Source organism: Ascidiella aspersa, chromosome 2 (assembly GCF_963924565.1).
Source record: "Ascidiella aspersa chromosome 2, kaAscAspe10.2, whole genome shotgun sequence".
NCBI lineage: Eukaryota > Metazoa > Chordata > Ascidiacea > Phlebobranchia > Ascidiidae > Ascidiella > Ascidiella aspersa.
The window spans coordinates 15,813,074-15,839,588 of record NC_139448.1 but is presented as its reverse complement, the minus strand read 5'-3'; the positions used below and the strand labels follow the sequence as shown (position 1 = coordinate 15,839,588).

The window sequence follows — 26,515 nt, the reverse complement described above, 5'->3', positions numbered from 1 at the left end:
ATTTAGACTCCATTGTAACGACGTTAACTTATGACGTTATTTTTAAAAAACAAAATACGTTTCCCATCACGGGCAACCTTCCCCTATACTGGTTAAATAGGCAAATAAAAATTCGCTTTGATGTTTTATCATTTTTACAGCATACCACCACGGAAAATCACAAAGCAAAGTTTTCGACGTTTTTACTGAATAAAGTTGGATTTTAGAGCCCCAGAGCAAATATAAAATCTGAATAATTAGTTTTAATTAACCTACTAACCTTGACTTAGGGACTCATTTCGAAGTAAAATCAGTATAATTTTTTAATTAAAGCGAAATATTAAACAAGGTAATAATTATTCAAACGCTTAACGCACTTAAATTTGGATACATACCATATTTTTGGAACCCTGTTCGACGAAAAGGCAAGTATTTTGAGAATTTTCATGTTAAATTAGGCAAGGCGGTAGAATAAATCTCTTGGTGGTTCAGCTGTATCATACCGATTGTACTTGAGCATACCCATTCATACATGTTTTTTTCGATTAAGTTGCCGAACTAATTGCAGCATGAAACGGCACTATGCTTTTTTCTCGACTAGATTCACATGTTAGGAAAACAATCTAGCTTGAAAGCAAAAGCAAACAAAAACGCGGGTTACTTTTTTCAGAAAACGTTTATTACAAATAAAAAAGGAGACATGAATCGGATTCACAATTCGGCGGTCAAACTACGCTTTGAGTTTTGATTATGTACAATAACAAGAGAGCGGGGAACCCCGAGAAATTGCGCCGGGGGAACCCCTTTCCTCACCCACCACAAGAAAGCGATTGGGGCTAGAAATCCGAAACGCACAATTACCGGGAGACGACGAAACAGGAAAACTAATTTATTTTTTATCCCTTTCCTAAAAAGAATTAATTACGGCGCGTCACCGGCCCGGCGCGTCACGCGAATTACTTGTCTACAATCCGGAGCGCGCCGGCGCCGACGGTGTCAAGGGAATCACTCGACTTTGACAATGCGACCAGCAACATAGAAGGAACGTGACACTGGAAGGGAAGCGGACAGCTTGAGACCTTTTTTTAAGGTAACGACCGATTCAGCCGAAAATGCTAGAGCTAATGATGACGGTGACGTGGGCGTTTTGGGTGCGTCTTCCTATTCCATATGTACTATATGTGCAAGCGGAACACACGGACACAAGACGGCAAACGTAAAGGCGGGTGCGCGCGGGAAAAATGGGAGGAGAACAATAAACGCGTAGTAAAAGGTGACGTAACGACGATGAAAAAAACAAAGTGACGACATGGAGATGACGATGACACGGCGCTTTGTGTTTCGCTTTAGCAATTCAGATGTACTGTAGCAAAGGTTAGTTCTAGTCGGAGCAAGGGCGATTCAGAATAGCGCGGCCCTTTGGCGTATTTTGCCCCGCGAACCTATACCAAAGCGCGTGATGAAATAGAGGTGTATAAAAAAAAGAAACAAAAACGAGAAAAATAGGCGTCGGAAACCGCTGTGACGACACGCGCAGCAAGGTATGATTTCGTAACAAAAACTAATACTTTGTAGTTGGTTTACGCTTACTATAGGAAAGTCTCGCTCTGAAATTGCAATTGGTTGATGTAAAACAGTGGTCGACAATTCGTGGGTGCAAAATCGGGACATCTTTAATAAGGTCAATTGTTTTTTTTCATAAGTAACCCTTTCACAGCCATGGATGGCTCGATGGACTGAATTATCGAATATAGGAAAAAAATTGTCACGTCGAGAAAGTATTAGTTCAAAGTGTGGAACCGAAAACGCGCATAATTTAACTTGGAATATGTAGCAAGTCGCATGCAACCTTTTGTTTTTAACTTTTCGATTAAATACCGTAATATGAAAAAACGCAAGTAACCCTCATACTGTTACAGATAGGTCTAGAAAACCTGGTCATGTAGTTGGGTGGTTATGGCAACTGTATCAAACAGTATATTTGTTTTACCATAGTGATGTGTTAAAATCGAATAATACAGTCGCATATAAAAAATGATAATACTTTGTGACTCGAAGTTTTTTCTATAGGTAGATCGGAATAGATTAACGTAGCCCAGTACGAAATTCATGACCTAAAAAGCTGCCCGTTTACGGGATAAAGAAACACGCACACGTGTCGACGAACTTGGCAAATTTTGATTTGGGGACAAAGTGCAAAACAGCAGTAACATGGTTACTCCTCAAAAGTCGTCAAATACTTGTCGTATTGCAGTTTCTGCGCATACCCGCGAGTTGAAAAACACTTGAGGAAATAGTTTTTTGACGCGTCATCGGTGGTAATATAGCGGGTTTATTAATGACATGAACCTAAAAATGCAATAAGGTGTCATCGAAGGGTGAGTTTCGGCAGAAAGAAAAAGACTACAATTTATCCGCGAAAAGAGCGCAATTTTTTTCGTAAATCTGATAAACGACTGAATAAAACAAGGTATGTTTTATGAGTAACTGTCTTCTATGCGCTAACCGGTCAAAATTTGCCGGCGTAGGGCAAGGATGGCGGGATATTCATGGAAATGCTCCAGGTTTAACCAAAGGTACAGTATGTCGTAAACATGTGCAAGTCGAAACGAAGGAATGTCGCCTGTCTGCGGCGCCATTTCGAATTAACCTAATTAGTTACGACACAGTGTTTTTCGTTTCAAAAACTCAGTTTTAAACCTCTCAAAAAACGTGAAAGCCCTCCAAAACGTGGTGTGATTAGTGGAACTAAAAACTGTGAGAACCTTGGATATATTAACGGATATGAAGTGCGTTTTTTAAAACCAGCAAAATGTGTTGGTAAAATCTGGTATTAAAAGATAAAAATTTCAGGCGAGAAAACGACTAAAAGGCTATGCCGATGATAATAGGATTTTGTCACAAACCGACAAAATTAGGGCTATTTGCTTTTGCGTTAGATTGAAGTAAGGGAACGTCAGTGCGATTAGAAATGTTATAATAGACGAACCAGTCCGCGTTCCAGTAAAATGATGTTCGAATCGAGAAACGATTAAAAATAGCGGCCGCACAGTACAAGTGCCGAAAAAAAAACGTAAAAAATAAACGCAAACGAATACTAATAGTAGAAGTCTAGTTAATGTCGAAGCCGAGGTTTCGCGGCAAACAACACATCGGTTTGAAGCAAAAGAAAAACCGAGGCGAGAGTGAAAAAAAGTAAAAACAAGGAGCCAATGATAGAATGGTGATGTAGTGAGTGACAATGTCAGGTAACAAGGAGAAAGTAGTTAACGGGGTGAAAATCGATATTGTCTCGTCGATTTCAAAGTTTCGCATAAAATATATTTGTATATGGAGAGGGAGAGATATAATATATAGTGTGGAGAAGTGGCCCTCGGCAGTGATGGGAGAGGGAAGAGCTACACACAACACCTAGGATCGCCGTTATTACATATTTTTGCCAAGCTTTGCCGCAGAGGAAAGCCCGGCGAAGAGGAGAAAAAAGTGGCGCCTGGCTACGGAGTCACGTGGTTTTCCACAGGCCGTCTTTCAACTTCACCGGCGGATTCGTTTTGGGGCGGCGGACTGGAGGGCGGCGGCGGGCTTTCGACGCTGCTTTTCCGGCAGGATTGCGGCACGTATGTTGACAGATCGAAGTCGCTGTTCTTTTCGTCTTCGAGCTCGGCCAGACGCATGATACCGGTCTCCTGGAGCTCCTTCCAGTAGTGGTAGTTGTCGTGCAGATTCCTCATCACGTCCTCGATTCCGCAGAATTCTGCAACAGAAGGCAAACCGGTTCGACGACGCGCAAGCACTTTTCGTTTTGCGACGCATTTATAAAAATGATGTTTGTCCATTTTACAGGCATCTACGTCTGCGAGCTTACTTGAAAGATGAGCAAGGCCAAGGTAGTAAGTATGTTAAAATACAGTAATTTGATGTTTAAAGCTATTGCACTTTGTTAAAAAAAGCCGTGACGCTAGTTTTTCCTGCTCGACAATTCACAACAAAAAGAGAGCAACAGGGCGGGCCATAAAACATTTATTTTGTTAGAGTTTAGCAAACAAAACTTACTAATATGAAAACAGGTATAAAACATTAAATGTTTTCTTAAATTTGTAACCCTTACCATGCGAACTACCGCAGTCGGCAACCTGACCAAATCAATTGGCGACCAATGGTTAGAGAAACACTGTTTAACGGATACGGATCCCAAGTCTTGAGAGTTCCATTGTAAGGCAAAGCAAATATTTCGTAACCAAATTTTCCAACAAAGATAAGGGCGCCTGAAAAGGTCAAGAGGGGCATGCGAGCTAAGTTAACGGCAAACTTGTGCTGCAAAGTGCCAGCATCGTCCCCGCTTCGACCTCAACGTCCATGCAAGAGTCGATCAAATGATAAGTAAGGTGACAACATCCTGCCTTGGAGGTTGCAGCTCTGGCAGCCGACACGCGCAAAGAACGTACACGCCGTACCAAGTAACCTACAGGTTGGAAGGCTAACGGGCTAAGTTTTGTGACGAGCGATGTAATTGTAAAAAGCGAAAGGTCCAGAACATTGGGAACTTCCAATGGCGAAATTTCGGTCACTTAACGACTGTGATTGGCGTCTTGCTGTCCGACCAAAAAGGTCGGTGTTGGAAATAAACGCCGAAATAACTTGACCTGTTAAACACTGTCACACGGTTGGCATTTGAACGTATTGCATGTATTTTAGTATAAACGAACAGGGGAAGTTTTAAACGAAAGCTGTCAAAAGGTCCATAGGTTTTTTAGGTAGCTGTACAGGTGTTAAGTCGGTTGCATTCCCCCCAAAAGTGCGGTCCGCCTGCTTTTAAAACCTTAGAATTATTTAAATTTTCAAAGGTCCAATAGATTATTCGGAGAGACTGTCTCGCCTATCTTAAAGACATTCAGAGTTGTGAAATATTCTTGGCAACGGTCTAAGTACAAAATACTCCAACCTTTGTTAATTAGAAAGGAGTATGGCTGTTGAAATAAAAACACTATGTAGATAAAGATTTCAAAAACCTTAATTTATTCCGAAGATTCACAAACTTTAGGTCAAACGTGACGTAATCAAAATACTGTCCTCCTACCTATTTTATTCATGGGAAAACCTCACACGATCACGAAGAGGGCTGTCATAAGCAACCAGCAAAAAAAACGTAATAAAAAACGCAACCGTCTTACCGTGCCAAGCCTCGCACATGTCGGTGAGGAAGTAGTCAATGAAGGTCATCTGCGACTTGGGCATGCTGCAAGTGTTGCGGTCGAAATGGGGCATCACCACCGGTAGGCCAAGCCGCTTCTCTTCGTCCGTCTGTAACAGAGCGACGTTGGTTAGTTAGAATACAGCAAAACACAGGCGCTATCAGAATTTTTGGCGGCTTCAGAAAATTAACTCAATTTGGCGGCATAAAACAAATTGAGTTTGTTTATAAAACAAATTGAGTTTGTTTTATGGAGACTGGTTTGTCTGATTAAATTAAAAGTGCATTCATAGATTACAGATTACAACGAGATGTTTGACATTATATATTCATCTGAAACGTTTATATAATCCAAGGTTTTAAAGGGGTGTTTTATAGAATCGCGCAGTTGGGATGAAATAATTCCCTAACGAGAACAGGTTGTGTTTTTATCGTCGCCTTGTTGGTCACTATTACTGGTTGTGGTACATTTAGGTTTTCGTTACTGTCAGATTTCGTGTTAAAATTTTTGTGAATTGGGATGGTCGCTATGGAACAGGATATTTTCGATAAAAATTATACCGACTCGACATCTGAAGAAATTAATGGGAGTCGCGGCGACTCTATACAGCAGCAATGTGGTAAGCTGCTGGGCAAATTCTACTTGCAAACGATTTTATCGAAAATTAGATCGATATTAAGAGTACCCGATTAACGGAGTACACTGTTTTCGACACTGTGGTCACTGGTCAATAGTGGTCATGGACTGCATCACTACACCAACAACAACTATTTATGGCTTATTAATCAGATTTCATCATAACGCAAACAAAGGACATTTTACAGTTAGAATTATGAAAAAACAAGAGACAACCAAATCGCTTTACCTATCTAAACAATGTCACAATATCATATAAGATGGTAAGCGAAATAATACCACCTTTCAGCAGGTAAATTAACGGTGGAAAATTACTGATTATACTATAAATGCCACAAAATAGAGCATACATGATGTATAACAAGAGCGTTAACAGACGGAATTAACGCGCCTGTCTACTTTTAAAACGGCTCGGTGCAAACAAAGGTTTTCTTCTACGAATATATTCTCTTCATATCCCTAGCTACAGCTATAACATATCCCTAGCTACAGCTGGAGTATATTAGGCCAATAAACCCTGCCGACTCTTTGCACGTAAAACAAACCGTTTACGAGCGTGGTGGGACAGTTGTATGACGTAAAGTGGTGCGATAAAGATGAAGGTGCTGCTCCCGTCAAGACAGGATGTGACACACGCGAAGGGCGAAATTAAGGACTTTGGACTAACCAACAAGGTACGCGAAATGTCAGTGGCGCAGAATCAGATTTTTGCACGAGTGCTATGTGACACTACATTGTCACCTGCTCAAATAACTCGACAGCCCAATAACGGCGGTCTGCGTCAAAACGGATGAAATAACCTTATACGAAATGTCAAATATAAGCTATTAAATATATAAATCACAGCATAACGCGAAGACAAGGAAGTATCGTAAAAAAAACAAAGAGCCATCGAAATGCGCATTTGGAAAGCTAGATTCAAACATATTTCATTTCCATTGTGTTATGGGTTATGGGTAGGATATAAAATGTCCGTCAAAGCGGAGTTATTCAATGTTAAAACGTCAATGCAACCGTTACCTATGTTTCACATGAATTGTTCTGGTGGAAATCCATCAACCCACTGCGGTTTTTACGTTATACATTTTGGTGGTTGTATGGCTTGTGGTCAAGAAGGTTACAATGTCATACAACGAACAAAAACACACCGTTTACGGGTTGTATTATCATAACCCTTTAATGCTAAAATCTTAAATGTAATTGCATGATAACATGACTAGATCATGTACCTACAATAAAAACACTACAAAAATAAAACTAATTAAAATATTGCAAGTGGTAAGAACTGTATCCGTATATATAGGCTGTTGTTTTTCGTTTTATGTCGACATAGATCAAATTCAAAGATTGCAAGCGCCAATTTTTATAGGACACGTTATTAAAAATTACATATCAAATCAATCTAAGTCAGCCGAATCGAAAAACACATCTACAACAAATCGCTTGTCCCATACGCCATACGCGCACAGAGCAGTTTGCCAATGCCAAACAAAAAATCTAAATAAACCGATATAATCAATAAAGTGATACTGGGTAATTCGAAATATATGTACGTGGTTCGAACCTGAGCGAAGTACTCCTCGGAAATTCGGCGTGCCCACTCGACGCAAAGCGGGGTCTTCCGGGCCGGGTTGATGACGTCAGCCACCTTGATCATGACGCGTTTGATGAGGCTTTTCAACTCGTGCGTGACCGGGGGACTGTTGGGGCCTGAGGCGCGCGGCCCGGCGCTGGGACTTAACCCATCCTGAAACACAAAGTTTTAAACAGTTGTCGGGACTATTAGGACTTGATAAGAATATCAAAGCCTATTTAACAGTGTGCTGACGCTTGTAATCTTTTAATACAAAATCTTTCAACTAAGTTAATATTATAAAGATGTTCGAAAAGTTTGGTAGATACATGTACTAAACATGGCACATGTATGTGGGACGTGGGTGGTACAATGGGCACATCATTTAACACAGTGTTTCAGCGGCACCCCTAGAAGATTTTTCCGTTGGTAATTAACTATATTATGCCGCAATAAACGGACCTGGAGCAATACACATTAACTCTATGCAACGTGTTGAGCAAAAATCAGATTCTTATAGATTGTCAAATGTCTCTCGGCACCCTTAAGCAATAGAAATGGCACCCCAGGGTGCCGCGGCACCCCGGTTGAGAACCACTGATTTAACAAGTTACATCTCACAGAGATTTTTTCGGCTGGCAAAATAAAAAACAGTCCCTACATATGTCCTGTAAAAAGTGTAAAATTTACTGTGCCGTTTATGCGCACCTGATCGGAGATAGGGCGGGACGCGGGGTCGGTTACGGTGCTGTTGTACTTGGTCACGATGCTGATGAACTTGTTGACGTGCTCGAAGTGCTTGGACAGCTCCGTGGCCAGCACCATGTCGATTATCGACTGACGGAGCGCCATGAAGTTGTCGCTGCAAATAGAAAATTATAATGTTCGTGCTAAGACGACTATCAGCGGAACTGCATCGCCCAATATAGCAACTTACGCATGGAACGAATCAGGTGACTACTTTTCAGTGCGGCTGACTTTAAAACTTTGTTAATGTGTCACTTGGCAATTCTTTGGTAAAACGAAATCGCGTTTGAGAACTTTTAAGACGATCCTTTCTAAGAAAGGTAACTTTTGACACATCTGCTGATCAGACTAACGGGCCATAACGTTAGACTGTAACCGTTTACCTCTTCTTTCAATAATTTACAGTAGAACTTTGAGTGTAGGGCATTTGAGTTAATTGCAAAAATTGCATGGATCACAAAGGATGTTGATTCGTTTTTCCGGTTTTCCGCAGTGAGATGGGTTAAATTTGAATCGCGATGCTTTCAATTTGAGATAAAATGTAAGTGAACTTAATGATTTTTTTTATATATTTTTAATAGTTTAGTTTTTGTTAATGTGTTGGTCAATTTGAATGAATACTACGTTTAACAGCTGTACATAGTATATTTGCAATTGTTCTGGGAAATAAACTGAAAAAAGCATCCACATTCAAATAAAACATATTTTTTATCACGTTAGGCATTCCACTCTAAAAAGAGAGGATGATGTCTCCAAGCATTTAAAACTTCTGTCTTTCGCGTGGGGTCTTGTTTTTACATTTCGTTACTACATTGCACCGCACGAAAGAGGTCGAGCAGCCCTTTTTCCAGGAAACATGGTGCGAAAGTGGACCCGGCTATTTGTAAAGCGACGTATTTAAACTGGCCTTGGACCGAGCTAATGGCGTGATAAGCGTTCTTGTGAGTTTGCTTGCCGAAACCAGGACACGGTCGTGTAACACAGGTTGAAACTCCGGTCGTTTCCAACATCGTGAAACTATGTTTTGGCAAAGTAAAAGTTCACGGGGCGTGTAAACGTGTTAACAAGCTGGGACGTGGTGAGTTATTCGGACATTTGGAAAAGAGGCAAAGTCCCCCGGTGTCTCATAAGGGGCGTGGTGGGGAATTGATTTGGTGATAACTATTATAGACGCTTTCTTACTAAAAATATTTCACTTTAAGGTGATAATGCTAAGGCTTTTTAGCCTCAGTTCGAATCAAAGCGATTCAGCAAGAACAACTTAAATTGCCTGCCAAAGCAAGACATTCTATTGCGACTTCTCCTTCGAATAAAGCCAATCCAAATACCAAATATCGCACGCCGAGCAAAAACAAACAAACAAATAAATAAACTAGTGAAGGAGAACAGCAAACGGCCGACGATGCTACGGAGCGGGCGAGAACTGAACTGTCGCACAAGGAAGAAGAAAACGACGGCAGCCATCATATCGAGCGCGTTTGACTTGGCGAGCCGGTGAGACACGAAGACGTCAATCAGGCGATAAACTATCCGCAAAGTTTGACAGGGCCAAACACGCGCGGTGTGGGCCGACGATAGGCGAGGCGAGGCCACAATACGCGCGAGCTGATGCTGCGTGAGACGACTGAGAAGGACCAACAGACAACGCGAGAGGCGAAGGCTCGCAAGTCAACAACGTGAGCAAACACCGGCTTGACATAAGACGAGATATGATGGACCCCGGGCGGATAATTTCCAGTAATTCCATTAGGCCCGGTACTACAGCCGCCGGAAAGCGGGCCGGCTCCCTTAATCCGTCGCCTTTTCGCTTTCACGGCGACTCGCTTTCCTTTTTATCCTGTTACTGTGACATTTCCGAAACGGTGGTCCGGGGAAGTGCTTTTTGCGTTTGGGAACCCGCAGGTTGTAACAAACCGCGCTAATCGATCCTGTCATTAAGCCAGCGTATAACGTCACAATGGCGATGGCGGACGCCGTGGCAAGCGAATGACGAGATGGCAAAAGCGCGCGCAGGCCGCGGGGTCATCTCTGGAATTAAGTCAGTGCGGTTCTTTCGGGAGCTTTGCGCCAGCTGGGAGCGATTCGTGAATGCTGGAACACCAGCTGTGCGGAGCGCTGCCGGTTAGATCATATCTCACGAGAATAATAGCATATTTTGCTGGAGATATATAAACTTGCAATAGTTTTCCTTCTATCTGGTCAATAGTTGTATAAAGTGGCGCAGAAAACGACAACCAATGTCACGCTACGTTAAAAAGAAATGTGGGTTGATTACGATTGAACGGTTCGTCACTGTGTGTAGTAACAAGCGAGCATTTTTGCTTCAAAATTTGTCAATTGACAACTTTTTAACAAGTTGTACGTCGTTTCAAAACAATACAAAGTATTTCGTAAAATGTTCAAAAGCGCGTGCCCGACGCCCGTTCACGGCACTAGTGTAATTAATAACTCGCGCTCACCTTGACATGTTCTTGAAAATGTTGCACTTTTCGTTGTTCACAGTGAATTTGAAGGCGAAAGCCGCGTGGTGACTTTCTAGGACCGCGCTGCAAAGTTACAAGCCATTATGAGCAAAACATTGCTACAGAATAACACAAAAACATGCCAAAACGCGCACTTCAAACAAGTGCTTGGGCACAAAGATGTTATTTACTCCAAAAAAAATAACAGTTGAATTAAAAGTGCAATCAATAAACTATAATTCATTTCTCTCAGTGGGATGAACCGCACAACCGAGGTGTTAACGTTATATAGTATCACCATCAAGCAAAGTTTTCGCGCAGCCGCAAATTTCGCTGCAAAACGTTAAAACAGCAGGGATTCCTCTGTATAGTATAAGTCACTGAACGCAACTGCAATAAAACGTGAATAGTTTGCGTTAAGCCGACCATGCTTAAATGAGACATGCCAAAGCAAAGCTATATCGTAACGTTTAAAATGTGCGTTAACGTATGGTGGTACTTATACGACCAGAGGAGGGGCGCAGGTTAACTTTTTGGTACGATATTGTTACTACAGTTTAGAGATAGAGTTATGTAATATAATTTCTCCATAGTTAGATAAAAGCGAACCGCTTTAACGATATTGTATATGTTATTGGTGGGAGCAACATCGAACCACGGAAATCCCGAAACCTGAAAGCCCGCACTCCACCACTTACGTGTCGTTGTACAGCAGTGCTAGCGGGTTGCTGGAATTAATGAGGAATGCGTTGGTTCTTCCAGGATGGTCGACGTCGTGAATAATAGCGGCTATCAGTGCCGCCACCTCGTCCGAAGTGTCCATAATATTCTGCTCAAAGCATTAGCGAGTTAGTTTTAGTTTTGAACCTTTGGCCCTTTACGACAGAGTCGGTTGCTGTCGGCCTCTTTGCGGCATTGAAATAACTTTGTGATTGCATAATGTAAAATACCAATATTACGGCGAAAAGCTCGCCCAACGACAAAGTTAAATTTAGCTGTTTATCACAGCTATTAAGTTCGAAAGTCATACATTTGTCTATTAATTAAAAAAAGAGAATATATCATTTCAACTGCGTTGCTAAAGAGGGCCATAGAACTTTCATTTTTTTAAATCTTTGACCATAAATTAAAATGACAAAAACGATAACATTGCTAAGAGGTAAAAACGGAACTGGAAACGCTTCTTCTTTGAGTCAATTAGCGCCAAATCTTTCTTAAAAGAAAGAAAACACATTCGGGGCTCGGCACTAAGAAAAACAAAACGAAAAAAACAGGGGCGGCGCCCACCTTTAGCCGCTCCTTCTTGAGGAAGTAGGCGGTGGCGTGCAGGACGTCGGCGGCGTGTGTCGAGTTGTGGTAGGTGTTGGAGGCGTGGTACTTGCCCTCGATAGCAGACAGCCACTGGTGTAGCGTGTTGCGGCTGCAGTGGAGTACGTCGCAGGCGTTGAATTGGTCGAGCGCGTGCATGCCGAAATGCACCAGAGCCCTGGACACACAGAACAGGACCGGTTAAAAGGTTTTCGGCGAGGGTTTGAAGAGCAAAAAAGTGGAGATTTGGCTAATTGCAGCATTACTGAGCGCGAAAGTCGCTGTGATTCTGAGAATTTGCGCCCGATTACTTTAGCTGGTACCCCTTTATCGAAGGGGTTGTTAAAACTATTTCCACTGCGGACCCCTAAAGACATTTTATGCTTTGCATGGACCAGTGTAGGCAAGAATTTTTTAAAGATGACGTCATAAATTTACGTCATAATACAAACAGACTTCAGAAATTTGCTGTGCTCCGGTCCGAAAAATGTGAAATAAAGTCTTAAGTATATTCAGTGCAAAAACGTTTTATTTTGAACTATGGCCTACTCTTTTCTTCAAAATAGATTGCGTAAATATACACTAATAGTTCAATTAGGCCTTCATGGACCCCCTAAAACCAGTTCACGTAACCCAAGGGTCCATGGACCCCCGTTTCAAAATAGATTGCTTAAATATACACTAATAGTTCAATTAGGCCTTCATGGACCCCCTAAAACCAGTTCACGTAACCCAAGGGTCCATGGACCCCCGTTTCAAAATAGATTGTTTAAATATACACTAATAGTTCAATTAAGCCTTCATGGACCCCCTAAAACCAGTTCACGTAACCCAAGGGTCCATGGACCCCCGTTTAAGAACCCTTGCTTTATAGCGACAAGACAACGCGTGTGCATCGATAAGTACAACGACCGAATTCGGCCCGGCCCGAAGCAGTTAGCTCAAATTTAGGAAAATCTACAGCTCAGAAATGCCTTTGCAGTCGTCAATGCTCTAAAAACGACACAATACAATACAGACGCACTGGTTTTGTTTTAAGTTATATAACCAACTCGGTTTCAAGCAAATATTTTTGCACACTTAGCATCAACAAAGTTGGCGTTTGCCCCCCTAAAGCATTTTTACCAAATCGCATAAGCCAAACGACCTTTTCCCTGGGCAGTTGAACCCTAATCCGCATGACGCCACATTTCATTCCACTGCCGGGCGCAGCTTCAGCGGGTTACATATTTCTTTGTTTGTTTACATCACAGCAGTTGTTAACCACCTTCAGAGCATAACACACGTCATAACAACCCTTTATTGCCAATACGCCGTCCGTTAGCAGGTAACAGTTATGCTGCGGTTAAGGCGCGATCGTGATTTGCTTTCTAACTGGTAAGAGTAACAATCGGTCAAACTGGTGAAATGAATTCATTTAATGATATAAACACAAGGATAAACTTGGTTATAGAAAAGAAAGCGCCTATTAAAATTGAAAAGTCCGCATACAATAAACTTGTTTAAAGTAAAGCGCAATATTAGCAAACAATACACACTAAGCGGGGCTACCGGTTGGTACAATTCATCACTGTTGTTGTATGTTGAATAAGTGTGTTTAAAAGAGCGGCAATCAAGGCAGGCGCCACACCCGTTCCACATAATTTACCGATTGCCCTGTGATCAACATTCGTCGCTGCAGATGTTATCGGTATGCAGTGCAAATTTAAGGAGCAAATAAGCGCGTCTACTTTCACCGTAGTTCAGTAGTTGGGCGATTAAACATTTTTTTAGCGATTAAACAATTTTTTGTTTTTAAACGAGCGGATCTTATAAAGGGGCTTACTTTAATACAACTATTTTCAAATTTCGTTAGTAAGGGCAATAAAATATTGAATTCTGTTGCGTACCTCTATAATGAGAACTGTCAATAGCAATTAATTAGAAATAAAAGTAGCCTGATCGCAAAACACCATACAACAAAACACGACAGAGTTTTAAATATCAGTACCAATCTACGTTTAAGTTAAGAATTATAAAACTTAGGGGTTACCTCAAAGCTTTCTACACTAGGCGCAATACTTTTAGTTCCACATTGCTACAAAAAGTAATCCACGTTTACATCGAGTAAATAACCAATACAACAATACGCGTCTGCATTACTGGCAGAAAATGGCTGCATGTCAACTCTAAAGGTAGAAATGAGAACAACAGCACAGAAAGGTAATTATTTTAAACCACGACTCCCAATCTTGGCGATTGTAATGAGTCATCTTTTTAAGACAGGCAACGCGGCGCGCTGCTTCAACCGTATTTCACTTTAACATTGCGATAAGGAATTTTCTCCTGTTTCGGCATCGCTATCGTAAGCGTGCTTTCACAGCAATCAATCAGTCAGGGTTTCTTTATTGATATCAGCAGCCACCCTTGTCTGCAAAACGAAATTCTTCTTACTGTGCGGCCCATAGCCGTTGCATGGAGGAAAGGGCATTGACAAAATGTCTTGTTTTTCGGCGGCTTGCCGGTTTCCCCCTAAATGACGTCAATCGCGGCTAAAGAAGCGGGAAGATCCCTTGACCGCGATTAGTCGCGAATTTTTCTTCGTTTTTAAAAGTCGGAAATTTATTAAACAAGCTCTTCCGAAATCGGCGCAGGTTAAAACAGGCATGTTGCTACGATTTGCAAATATAACGCGGTTGCCCACAACATTCGACAGTTTTGGGCCTGCCTATAGGTGGTCCATACGTCTCGTTTTATTCAGATATGCGCAACAAATTTGAAGCTTTGTGCAATGTGTATACAGGGACAAATCGAGCTCGCTTGACGCACGCTCTGACGCATAAACAGAAGAGGTTTAATATATCAATCTTCGGCTTTCGGGGATAACTTCCCGTGTGCTGCGACGAGAACTTGCAGAAGCACTAAACTACTCTATTGCTTTTAGAGCTATCGACTGAATAAGAACAACAAAATAGTTCCTAAGTTTGGTATCTTTATGTGTAATTGTGGAGCTGTGATAGCTTATTACTTTGGCGATCAATTTCAAATAAACCTTTCTGAATTGCATGTGAACACAAAGATAAAGGGCGGTTACACAACTTTACTTTATTTGTCGTTAAATTTGTGGTACTTCTTTACTTTTGAATGTTATTGAACAACTTCCGCATACAGTAATAAAATTTAAAACTTACAAGAACATCTAAAACCTTTAGGCAAAAAGTTATTGCATTCTACTTAAATTAACAATTTATAGGGCACCATTTGCACGGGCGTGCGCTGCTTTTAAAGTGCTTCCTAGCAGATTTCTGACAACTAAAATTTATATTAGCCAAACAAAATTTCACAGTCAAACAAAAGCAAGCAAAATAAAAACAACAGCAAGCACAAAAACGCGGCACCCACTTTTTCACAGTCACCCGCTCGAGGGCGAGGATGTCGTAATCCCAGGAATCGATGTTTTCGAGGTAAACGGCGATCTCCGGGTCGACGGCCAGTGATCCATCGGTGTCGGTCGAATTGGAGATCGCGCTTTTACCGGACGGAGATCCAGCTGTTCCACCTGTAAAGTGTATACGTTTGGATTTGTCGAATCCGACGGCGATAGGTTGTGCACATTTATCCAATAATCGCGAGTCGTAAAAGTTGCTTGTAAGTTGGGAATACTAGGGCAATTAATATAACATTTCTATCGACGATGATACCTTACCTCGTCCAAGAATGTTCTCCCCGCCAGATGAGCGACGATGGCCAAAGCCGGTGCCCTGCCAATACAAAACACACAGAGCTGTTTGCCATGGGTTCTATACTAGGCTATACAATGTCTTCAGTAGTGCCCAGTGTACATAGCCTCGCAATGCGGCCGTTAAGACGAGGCCAAAAAGAAATCGGCGGCGGCCATGAAATATTCACGCAGTGTGAGCGAATTGTGACCTGTGGCCTCGCGGGCAGCGCGCAACGACCGCAAGGTCGCGTTAGGCGGCGTACGCCGTACATGCATACAGGTAGCACAGGGGGCCGGACAGCAGCAATGCAGCCAATGTTGCCGTGCGTTCCGCTGAGGTGGGGCACATGAAAAATTCATGAGGAGAAGGCCGGGTTCGAGGTCTCGCTAAATCAAGGCGTCGGACAACTTGATTTGGGGCCGAAAGCGCGAATCTTGCCCAAGGCGCCAGACTGAAGGTCCTTTTGCTTTTGGGAGGGCAGTGATTCGATAAGGAACGACCGCGGGAGAAACGCCACTCGAGTGGATAGATTTTGCAAACGGCCAAGCGAAGGGCGACGAATTACAGTGATTGGATTCCTAGATTTTGAGGCCGAAAGCGTGAATCAGGTCAGGCGCTATTTCTTATTCGTTTTTGGCCTGGTCGTGATTGGATAAGCAACGACCTTTCGTGGAACGGCACTTGAGGTTAAGAATGTGTTTTTTGCTGGAAATTTCCTGGCGGTTTAACACTGCACAAGTGCAGGTGGCGCAATTTTTTAATAAAGTAAGTCATGCTCTGGCATTGAACTTGCATGAAAGCACTTTTGCAAAAAATATTAAAAAAAGGTTAGAGAACCTTGATTTAATTTAATAAACAATTAATATTTTTACTTGTTTCAATATCAAGGCATAGAAAGTTCCGAGAAATCATTGCAAGGTAAACGATGAAAAAGCTAATAATTCTAATTTACTTCAATATCCTTTTTGACCTTTTTCTTCAGAAATTTGCCAAAATTCTAGTTCAGCTCGTAACACAAATAATATTGCAACAGTTTTACAACTTTTGAAAAAAAATAAACTGCAGTAAAATTTTGAACAACTTTTGAAAAAAAATAAACTGCAGTAAAATTTTGAAAAAAAACAAAGTCCTCAAATATTTCTGAAATTCTACAACATAATAAGCAATAATGGCAAAACTTACGGTAACTAGGCCTTCCACAAAGTCCGTTAGCATGGGGTCCCGGGTTCGGTTTTGAAGATCGGCAGGCGAATAAAGCTCCGAGTTTCGGAGGATTTCTAGGATTTGGTCGAGGACTTCAGTCACTGAGGAGTGACTGCTCTCCTTCACCATGTTTATGAGGTTAATTATCTGAAGAAAGAGTTATTGTTAATTAAAAAATCTGGGCAAACCAACATTTAAGGAAAACATATACTTGACATAGAAGAAATTAATACCAAAATTGAACAGCAGTGTCAATCATCAAACTTTATTACTATACAGTTACTTAAAATTGTTCACAAGGTCACAAATTGAAAGCATCTTGTGGCCCTACCTGTGTTATTGGCGCCTCTATTGCCATTGAATGAATCTTCGCTAAAGAGCTATTTCTTCGATGAACCATTTCACCTGTAATCCGTAAAAGTATGAGGGGAAGTTTAACACAAGCTTTAGCTGAAGTATATTTTATATGATTAAATGAATGCAGCAATTAAAAAAACCTTTGCGAAAGTCTGACTATATGTAGAAAGTTTATCAGGTAAATGAGTTTGTTCAAAATCTGCCGTACAAAAATAGTATAAAAAAAGTTTCAAAACAACGAACCGGAACGGCGCTCCAGTATGTTTATTTCCAATTCAGCCACTTTCCAAAGTACAGCAAAAAGAAGCACAATTGTACTTGTTTAACATTAAAATACTAACCGCCAATGAAAAATACTTATCAAGGCTACTGTTATAATAACCCACAGTAAATAGTTTTGTCTTTTAATAAAACAAAAATAAATTTCTAGTAGTGTTTCGGACTCAAAAAGAATAACATTTTTAACTTATTATTAGATTCCTAACAAAAATATTTTGCATGACAACAGCTTAAGTGACTGAAAAGTTCACTGTAAAGTTAGGTTTAAACAATGTTTAAAACATAAATCATAAACTGCAAATCATCATTTGCCTTTAAAAGAATTATTATATTAGTAATACAGAGCAACATTTATTTTATAATATAAAACTATTTTTAGTTTAGAGGTAGAGCTAAAAACTGTTAAACAATTAAGAAACAACGGTTGTGGCAAAAATTGGAGACGTTTTAACTTTACAGACACTGGCTAATTCAATTTCAAAGCAAAATAATTTTAATAATCAATTTCGAAAAAATTCATTAAAACTCATATTTAAAGATTTATGACTGTTAAAGTGGCAGATACACACCTTCGTAAGAGGAAGAGCCTGAAAGTCGTCGAATTTGCAGTTGATCTGCAGTGCCAGAAGCTCTTCTGTGCATTTCATACGAATTCTTTCTTTTCATAGCAACGATGTGCGTTAGGTCCTTTTAACGCAAAAAATACAACATACTTAAAAACAGAAGGGAAAACCACAGAAATCAAACATAATTGTGTTAGGCTTAAGGGTTTACCTGAAAGTTTGATGTGGCTGCGGGAACTCTGCCAACCACAACGTATTGGGGTGGTGACCTATAACATCAAAATAAACAAATTAAATATATATTCTTAAGCGCCCTATTTCTTGAATATTATTCAACGTATTGTATTAGTGTAAACATTGTAATATATCTCTACAGTTTGTACTACTAATCTAGTAACGAAAAACAAGAGACTATATTAACACTACGGATTTAGAAACAGATACACAATCCTTGGTAGTTTGTGCAGGTTTAAATAGCACAACTTTTTTTTTCAAGTGAAAATATATCAACCAAACACAACCATTCACACCCTGAAAAAACTTGTTAGCCCCAATAAAAAATGTAAAACTTACCCATCTTGCACACAAATAGGCAATATCATCATGTGGACATGAATATCTTCCCCGGATTTTGACTTTAGATATAAAAACCCTGTCCATTCCTATAAAAAACACAAAATGCAAAAACTTTTTATTCCAATGCGCAAGTCAATTGTCTTATAAAAGTTTTTCGTTTTGATGGGTATAACAAACTTCAACACAAAATATTCAAAAAAATAAATTCTTGCAGAATTTATTTAATGGCTGCATTAAAATACAAAAGCATTACAAACTAATGCAAAATTGGCACATTAAAATGAACCTGGCATCAATGGCAATAAATTATTTACATTTGTTTAAGATAAGGGAATTATCTACACTGAATATTGCAAAGGCGTCTTACCTTGGCATCTTGTATTTCATCTTTAATTCGAAGCCAGATGTCTTCTTCATTTCTTGCATTTTCTAGTAAATCAGAAAATTTACTACCCAGGACTTGCTTGGAGCTGTAGCCTGTTACTTGCTCGTACATTCGATTCACATACTAGAACAAAATATAACTTTGTAACCAGACTATTTAAATAATAAGTCTTCTTTGTCAAGCTGTTTGACTTGTGACTCTTAACCTATACGAAAAAGACAATCTAAAAAATTAATTTCAATTGTTGTATATACTTTTTTTTAATTTCTCTCTGCACACTTGAAGATGTATATGCACTAAAGTACTGTAAAAAGTCAAAAACAGCATTCCAATAATTAACTATGCAACCATTTATCATAAAACTAGCACTAACATCCTGTGATTTAAGCTCACAAGCCATTTATAGTACTGCAAAAGTGTCAAGGTCCTAAGGAGAAAAAGAAGGTTGACCCAGACAGAGTAGGTACAAATAAGCCAAAAGGTAAGATCGCTAACAATAACAAACCTGGCCCACCATTAGCTCACCTAAACTAGGGATTTATGGTTTGCTTCAAAAGCAGTGCGTCACACATAAATAGTTATCTGACTCAAATAACAGGCATTACATCATAAAAATGTGAAAACAAATTGTGATACCTCTGAAAGCCTTTAAATAATTGGTAAGTCTAACGCACAAAAAAATCCACCAATGCCTATTAGTCTTAGTTAGTACTTAATGGGGAATATTATTTTCCCATTTTAAATGTTTATAGCATTACCAACCTGGATTTGGTGATTCTGGTCAGTGATTTGAACACAATCCCTTGACCTTTCTAGGGCAGTGAAAATGCCTTGACAAGACCTAAATAACAAAACATCAAAAAAGTGTTTGCTGTGTAAACTTTAGTCCTGATAGATAACAGCAAACAGTATTTCTGGCGGAAAAATAAACTTCCAATTACAACAACAAGATTATGATTTAAGGGTATATTATTTTACAATAAATGTATGCTATTAATGCGCAAACTTTTCTTAGGTAATAATTCAATATCACAATAAATTTCTTAATAAATATGTCATTTACAAACACATTTAAAGTACCTGAACTTAATCTGATGTGCCAAATGGCCAGATTCAAGCTGCAATATTTCGTCTTCCAGGGCATCAAGTTGCACCGTTTCGTGCAACACCTGTGACACAAGTACAGGCACTCCAATCGCTGAATGCAATTCATTTAAAACACAAAAAACATGGTACACTTACGCGACTGAAGCCATTGTCAAGTGACTCTCTTATGCTGGAAATGGAATCAATTTGACTCCTACACATAGTGTATAAAATATTTGATTACTTTTTGGTTAAGATTATTATATGTTACTCAGGTCATTTTTTTGTAGCAATGCTGTTAAAACGCTTTCTATAATTGATGAAAGATTTGCAATTTCTATCTAATATTTTATATTGTGCAACAGTTAGTTATACTTTTAAAGGGCAGTAACAATCAGGATATTTTTTTCTGTACGTTGAAAAACTAGTATAGGAGTCATTATTTAATGCAGGAATATTCTGGGGATAAGTTTAGCAGTCCATACAATTATTTAAAATAACTTTCACCAAAACAAAACACAAATATCTACAATTTGCATGAAAAAACATCAACTTCTTAATCCATTTTAAAGAAAGTAAAACTTAAGTGTTCAGATTTGTTAGTAACCGAAAATGCTTATACAAAAAAACACCGACAAGCAGAAACATAGGTATACAGGTACATGCTACAGGTCCGCCAAAGCATTGTCATTTCAGTGTCTCTTCAGAAACATAAAAACAAATTCATTTATAATTGTTATATCATAGAAAATATATTATGTTTATGATTTAAAAAAAAGCAAATCGCTTGGAAGAAATAATAAATAATCTATTTGTAAATCAACTGTTCAAAGCAACCATTTTTATTTGTTTAACAAACTTTTTGCAGACTTACACTAACATTAAAACAAACAAATCATAGCCAAATACAAAATTAAGTTCAGAATAAATGTTAGGTCGAAATAATAAAGTAGCTGGTTTGTCCATATTTTACGTTTTTTGCAGAGATTGGGACAATAGTCAAAACCATGCATAACAGAAATGCTTAATCTGATCAGCAATAGGGCAATAACCCATTACAAGTCAACATGGCACACTTGGCTTTACTTGAGTTCATTAGTAAAGGTATACAGACTTTTGAACAGTTTGGCATGCAAAATCACTCTTTCCAAAATTTTGGAAAGAGCCACCAAAACTTTCCGAGAAGGCCAACAACCATTCGTTTCTAAAGCTATGCAGCACAACAATGCTTTGAAAACAGGAGAGCATTTTTCTTTCTTGTAGCATGCACCAGTATACCTTTTGTGGTAGTCACAATTAAAAAAGCAAGGCAGTCTGAAAGAAGAAGAATGAGCATTCCTATACCTTCGCCTGGTCACTGCCACAATAGTTGAAAAGTTGCCTAAATATTTCCCACGGATGGACCTGAACAAAAGCAATTAATGTATGCGCTACAAATCTTACGACAACAATAACCACGTTTTGCAAACTTTAAGCAAATTATAAACATTTAGTTTATAATTCCTTATATTATTACAAATATAAATATAAAAAAAAATAAAATTGTTAAAAGAGAAATACAAAAGCTAGTAACATAAAAACATACCGGCATAACATATTAACATCTAAAGAGTGGTCCCTGCAGTCAATAAAAACAAGATGATGCTGGTGTTGACTAAAAATGTCCAGAGCGTCATCCGATGTTGTTTTCATATGAGTTTGGAAGCAATGCTTGGTCAAAACACGCTCAAGTGCCAATGTCTGACTATCTTCTTTTCGGAAGACTAGTAAAGCCTGAAATAATATTGGCCATAAAACAAATATATTTGTTATATTAAAAAGAAACTTTTTCAAAGAATCCAACTAGTAGGTTATATGTTTGCAAGGCTCAGCGTTGTGTAGGGTTGTCAAATACTACACTGCACAGCCATTTACAGTTGCATTCCTAATACCAATTTCAACAACTAAAACTCTATTTATTTCAACCTAATATTAGTACACGGAAAACCATTGCAGACACATTGGATCTGTCTATCAATGATGCAAGCAGGGCAGGCTAGAAAAACAACTAGCCTGCAGTGAGGTTTGAACTCACAACCTCGGTCAAGCCGGGACCGTCGCTCTACCAACTGTACAGGCTGAGAGAGGAGCGAGTCGAGAAACAACCATACGCCAATGCTTGCTCAATCTGCTAGTACAAGCAACTTCATATTGAAGGAGATCCACAGTACCCTATCATTTATTGACCTAATATAAGGCAAGAGTTACTGAATTCCGGAGGACAAAAATATATACATACCAAACAAAGAATATCAGTTTTGGAATGTTAACCTTAGATTGTCTTGTAATAAACCAAAGTGGAACGCATTGCCCAGTTTTGTCAACACCAATTAATTGGCATTATAAAATACAATCCAGTAATATAAAATTGTTCTTGGGAATTCAGCACCAATCTAACATTAAAAAATCCCAAAGGGTTAACCAAATTCTATCAAACTTACTATTTAATTTGCTTGGCGCAATTTCAATTAATATTAAATGTCATAATTCCACTTATAAAGTAATAAGAATAACTGAAGTAGTGTGACAATGGCAACAAGTGGGCTTGAACTTTGGCATTTTTCAAAATTCTTTGTGGAACTTCTACAGTCTAAAAACCGACATAGTTTAAAACCTGAACATAAAATGCAGTTGTATAGCATCTTTTCAATAGAAAAGAAAATTGGGTGTTTTATACCCCTTTTTGGTTTAACCTGACGACACACTTTTTTCAGGTTTGCTTGATTTAAAATATATTGACTGTTAACGTTAATACCGTGTCCACACAAGATCACCTATGTTTTTTATTGTTTTTAATTAACAATTAGACCTAACATAGGCATTTTGTTTGATGTCATGGCTATTGGCCTAAAAGTTACCAGATTAAAATTAAATACTCGTTTATCTAATCCAGACCAAAAGCATGAAGAAAACCCGACTAGTTTTTATTGCAAGAAGCCTAATTAAAAATATTGTTAGGAGTTGCAACTAGCTTGAATAAAACAATTACGGGGACATCTTTTTTCACACGTATCTCAAATGAAACCATTTGGGCATATTTTTTGTTTGCATGTAGATCAAAAAATGTAATTGGGGTAATTTTCTATTCAAACTAAACTCGCATAAAACCAATTTAGGCACTTTTCAATTCGCACATATAGCTTGAACGGTAAGGAATTCGGACAAAATTTGGAAGGTTTGATGAAGGAAAAATTGGTCAACAAAGATATCATATTTAAACACTTGCAATATAATGACTGTGTGGCTTGAACATTAGCGTATAAAATATATAAAAACCTGAAAAAAAGTGTACTATGTCCAACATAAATGCATTTGTTCCACAAAACCACTTGGCGGAAACAATGGTTGCCTTTTTTATATTTAAAATTTTTAAGTTTTAAAGGTTGTTAAAGAAAACACTGAAAAATTAACTAGAACTGCAATTTTGAACAGCGAAAATCATAATATTATGTTGAATTAAAAGGCAAATACTTAAACCAAAACTTACTTTTAATTGCGGTTTTGAAATCTTCATTGAACCCACATGCAATTCTCTCCCCACCTACCGAAAATCAAGCACTCTGGTTACAAATACAAACATATATGTATGGACTCCAGCCATAAGACTGAAATTAAAAAAAACATCTACATTGGAATAAAACACAGTTCGGAATACGGTTTAAATAGGACTAATATTTAATAGTCGTAAATCGTAATAACCTCTAAGTGGAATAAGACCTAAGCACGTCTGAATAAGAAACAAACGGCCAGAGTAACGCCATCACAGCTATTTGCCAAACCCCACCCCTAACTTTATCAGCAACCCCCTAATAATTTCAACCCTCATCTATTCATAATCCCACCCATTACCCACTCTAACTCCAAACAGAGGCAAACAATCCAGTACAAATACAGCAGAGCCCCAACAGACCGCTGAAACTTAAGCGCCCAAACGTCAACACTGAACGCCAATTGTAAACAGGTGTCCCTAGATAGTTTATACCTTCTCCCTACAACTTTAGACATTATTTTGTCCATTTTTATCACTTGGAATGAATTTAGGACTTAATTCGGCAGATTCAGACCTGATGGATATTACTTCGTATACAGTTTATTATGCTGTTGGTCTTAATAGTATATAGATTATTCTGCTTTAAATATTGTTGCTTTTTCAGTCTATTGTGTGTTTCCACATATGTATGATATTTCTGACTTCTGTCAACATTCTTAAACATTTGATATATTATATATATACTATATACATATATAAACTAGGTGTAAAACAAACTTAAACGTAAATCAAGGAAAAAATTTTGCCACTACTACACTATGTTTGCCTTGGATACACTAACTTTAACCATAAAGAATAAAAACAACATAATTTGCATTGTATCATTTGCTCAGGGTCATTAACAGTCTCATCTATTACTTCACACCACTTGGAAGCCCCTTCAAACGGTAAGAAGGTCCTGAGGCTTTAAGCTACACACCATGTCTGGTGACGATTGATCGCCATGTGGTTCCATTTTCTGCACACATGGAACAAGCGGTTGTGTGGGCGTTTCGTTGCAGGCCGGCAGTTTGCAGGTGATTTGATTGTTGTTGTCCTGTTTGCTTTTGTCAGCCTTTGTAATCACGTTGCGGCCAAGAAGTTGCTGAGAATCGTGGGACGTATTAGAACTGGAAGACCTCTAAAACATGAAGTAGTGTTTTAGTGCTCACGAACTATGTAAAACATAGGTATACAATATATAAACTGTTGCTACCAGGCATAATAATATAAATCAAAACACAGCTCCTCTGGTAATTGTAATTATTTACTAACGTTTTGGCAACCTATGCAAGTCACCTTCGTCAGGGTGAATGACACCGAACGTTAGCATAGCACGAGAGTCGGACTATGAAAAAGGTGATTTTTGGAATCTTGGAACATTCATAAGAAGGGTAACACGATGAACATCAAAACAGATGTGATGCTCTCGGCATGCTACAAGTATATACTTGCTGAAGGACTAGAGGCAAAATAGTATCGTTAATTATTTTCTTATCGTTTCGTTGCTCACACTTTTATTTACATTTTTTTTTCTTTGTGTGTTTTATATGTAGTGTAAAAGCATTCTGTGTCATTCACCCTGACGAAGGCGACTTGCATAGGTTGCCGAAACGTTGGTAAATAATTACAATTACCAGAGGAGCTGTTTTTTGATTTATATGGGTAAACAATGTTACTAGGAAAAGAGTTGCTTAAAAAACATGAAAAAAAGGTTAATGCTCTACTTCATCTTTATTGTTAAAGAGCCAGGCCAGTGATCAAGTTACAGGTGTGATATTTTTTGCCAAGACTTTATAAGTTAAATTTCAAACCTGCTTAGACTTTACAGATTTATTCTTGGAACAAGATTTACATCCACACATGAGTAGGCTTATGGAGCATCCCATTCCCAGTCACACCATATGATTGTAAATGTTTATGTTCCCTTCTTGTCCTTGTGAGCAAAATCAATGTCTGCATTTTAACACTGAGCACCCACTAACTAATGATTTTGTTTGTTTAAACCATTACATAAAATCTTCAGAATACAAGAAAAGCAAAAGCATGAGTTGTTATGGTAACTCTCATAAATACATGTATCTAAATCAGGGGTTCTTAAACTCTTTTTTACCGCGGACCCCTAAACATTTTTTTTGCTTTGCATGAACCACGGTAGACAAGAAATGCTCAAAAATGATGTTATAAATTCACATCACAATACAAATAGACTTCATAAATATGTTTATTCGGTCTGAAAAATGTGAAACTTAAATGGAGTCTAACTATAAATTCAGTGCAAAACGGTTTTATTTTAATTAAACTGTTTTCTTTGAAAAATTAATTACTTATGCACTAGAATTTTAATAAGGCCTTCATGGACCCCCTAAAACAAGTTAACGGGCCCCAGCTTAAGAAACCCTGATCTAAATTAAGTAGTATATATTTCTGGAACTTTTATTTAACATTACAAAACAAAACCGAGAACTTTGTCTATTTCTGATAGTAAAATATAGAGAATACAGTTCAATGCAACACAACACAGGAAGCGGTACACATTTTAATAAGGGTCAAGATTAACAATTCTGAAGGATTTTAAATCATTGCACATTTACAAAATAAAACTCTCCACAAGCAAATTTCAAGAGGAAAGAGGTTTACACTACCCAGCTACATTGGGAATTCTGCATTTTTTATGCAATGAGAACACCATTCTAATCACTATTTTTTCAGAAGACTTTCGTTGTAGTTATCAAACAATATATGTTTATCTGCAACAATAGATACATAAAACATTATTTTGCACCGAACAAAAAAGGGCAACAAATATGACTTTTGTGAAGGAAATAAGTTTAACAATATCTGAAATCCAATCTGAATTCCTAAATGCATGATTCATCTTTCTTTGTTTAAGTATAACC

General features: G+C 38.6%; 1 protein-coding gene across 2 annotated transcripts; it reads right to left on the bottom strand.

The window, feature by feature from the left end:
• Window positions 1–679: 679 nt before the first annotated feature.
• Window positions 680–25,628, bottom strand: LOC146163961 (high affinity cAMP-specific and IBMX-insensitive 3',5'-cyclic phosphodiesterase 8A-like). 2 transcript variants are annotated; one of them, XM_083380410.1, is made up of 23 exons: window positions 25,430–25,628; window positions 24,556–24,756; window positions 23,574–23,627; window positions 21,633–21,820; window positions 21,326–21,451; window positions 20,204–20,261; window positions 20,042–20,130; window positions 19,724–19,802; window positions 18,944–19,084; window positions 18,574–18,662; window positions 18,212–18,269; window positions 18,007–18,124; window positions 17,133–17,206; window positions 16,781–16,948; window positions 15,583–15,637; window positions 15,279–15,435; window positions 11,877–12,075; window positions 11,288–11,418; window positions 10,587–10,673; window positions 8,089–8,242; window positions 7,372–7,554; window positions 5,151–5,280; window positions 680–3,733 (listed from the first exon to the last, which is right to left on the bottom strand). In XM_083380410.1, the coding sequence occupies exons 1-23, from the start codon at window positions 25,502–25,504 to the stop codon at window positions 3,474–3,476; spliced, it is 2,874 nt and encodes a 957-aa protein (XP_083236536.1). In that variant the 5' UTR covers window positions 25,505–25,628; the 3' UTR covers window positions 680–3,473. The 2 variants fall into 2 exon arrangements, with proteins under 2 accessions (XP_083236536.1, XP_083236537.1); XM_083380411.1 differs by having other exon boundaries at window positions 21,392–21,451.
• Between the last annotated feature and the right edge of the window lie 887 nt (window positions 25,629–26,515).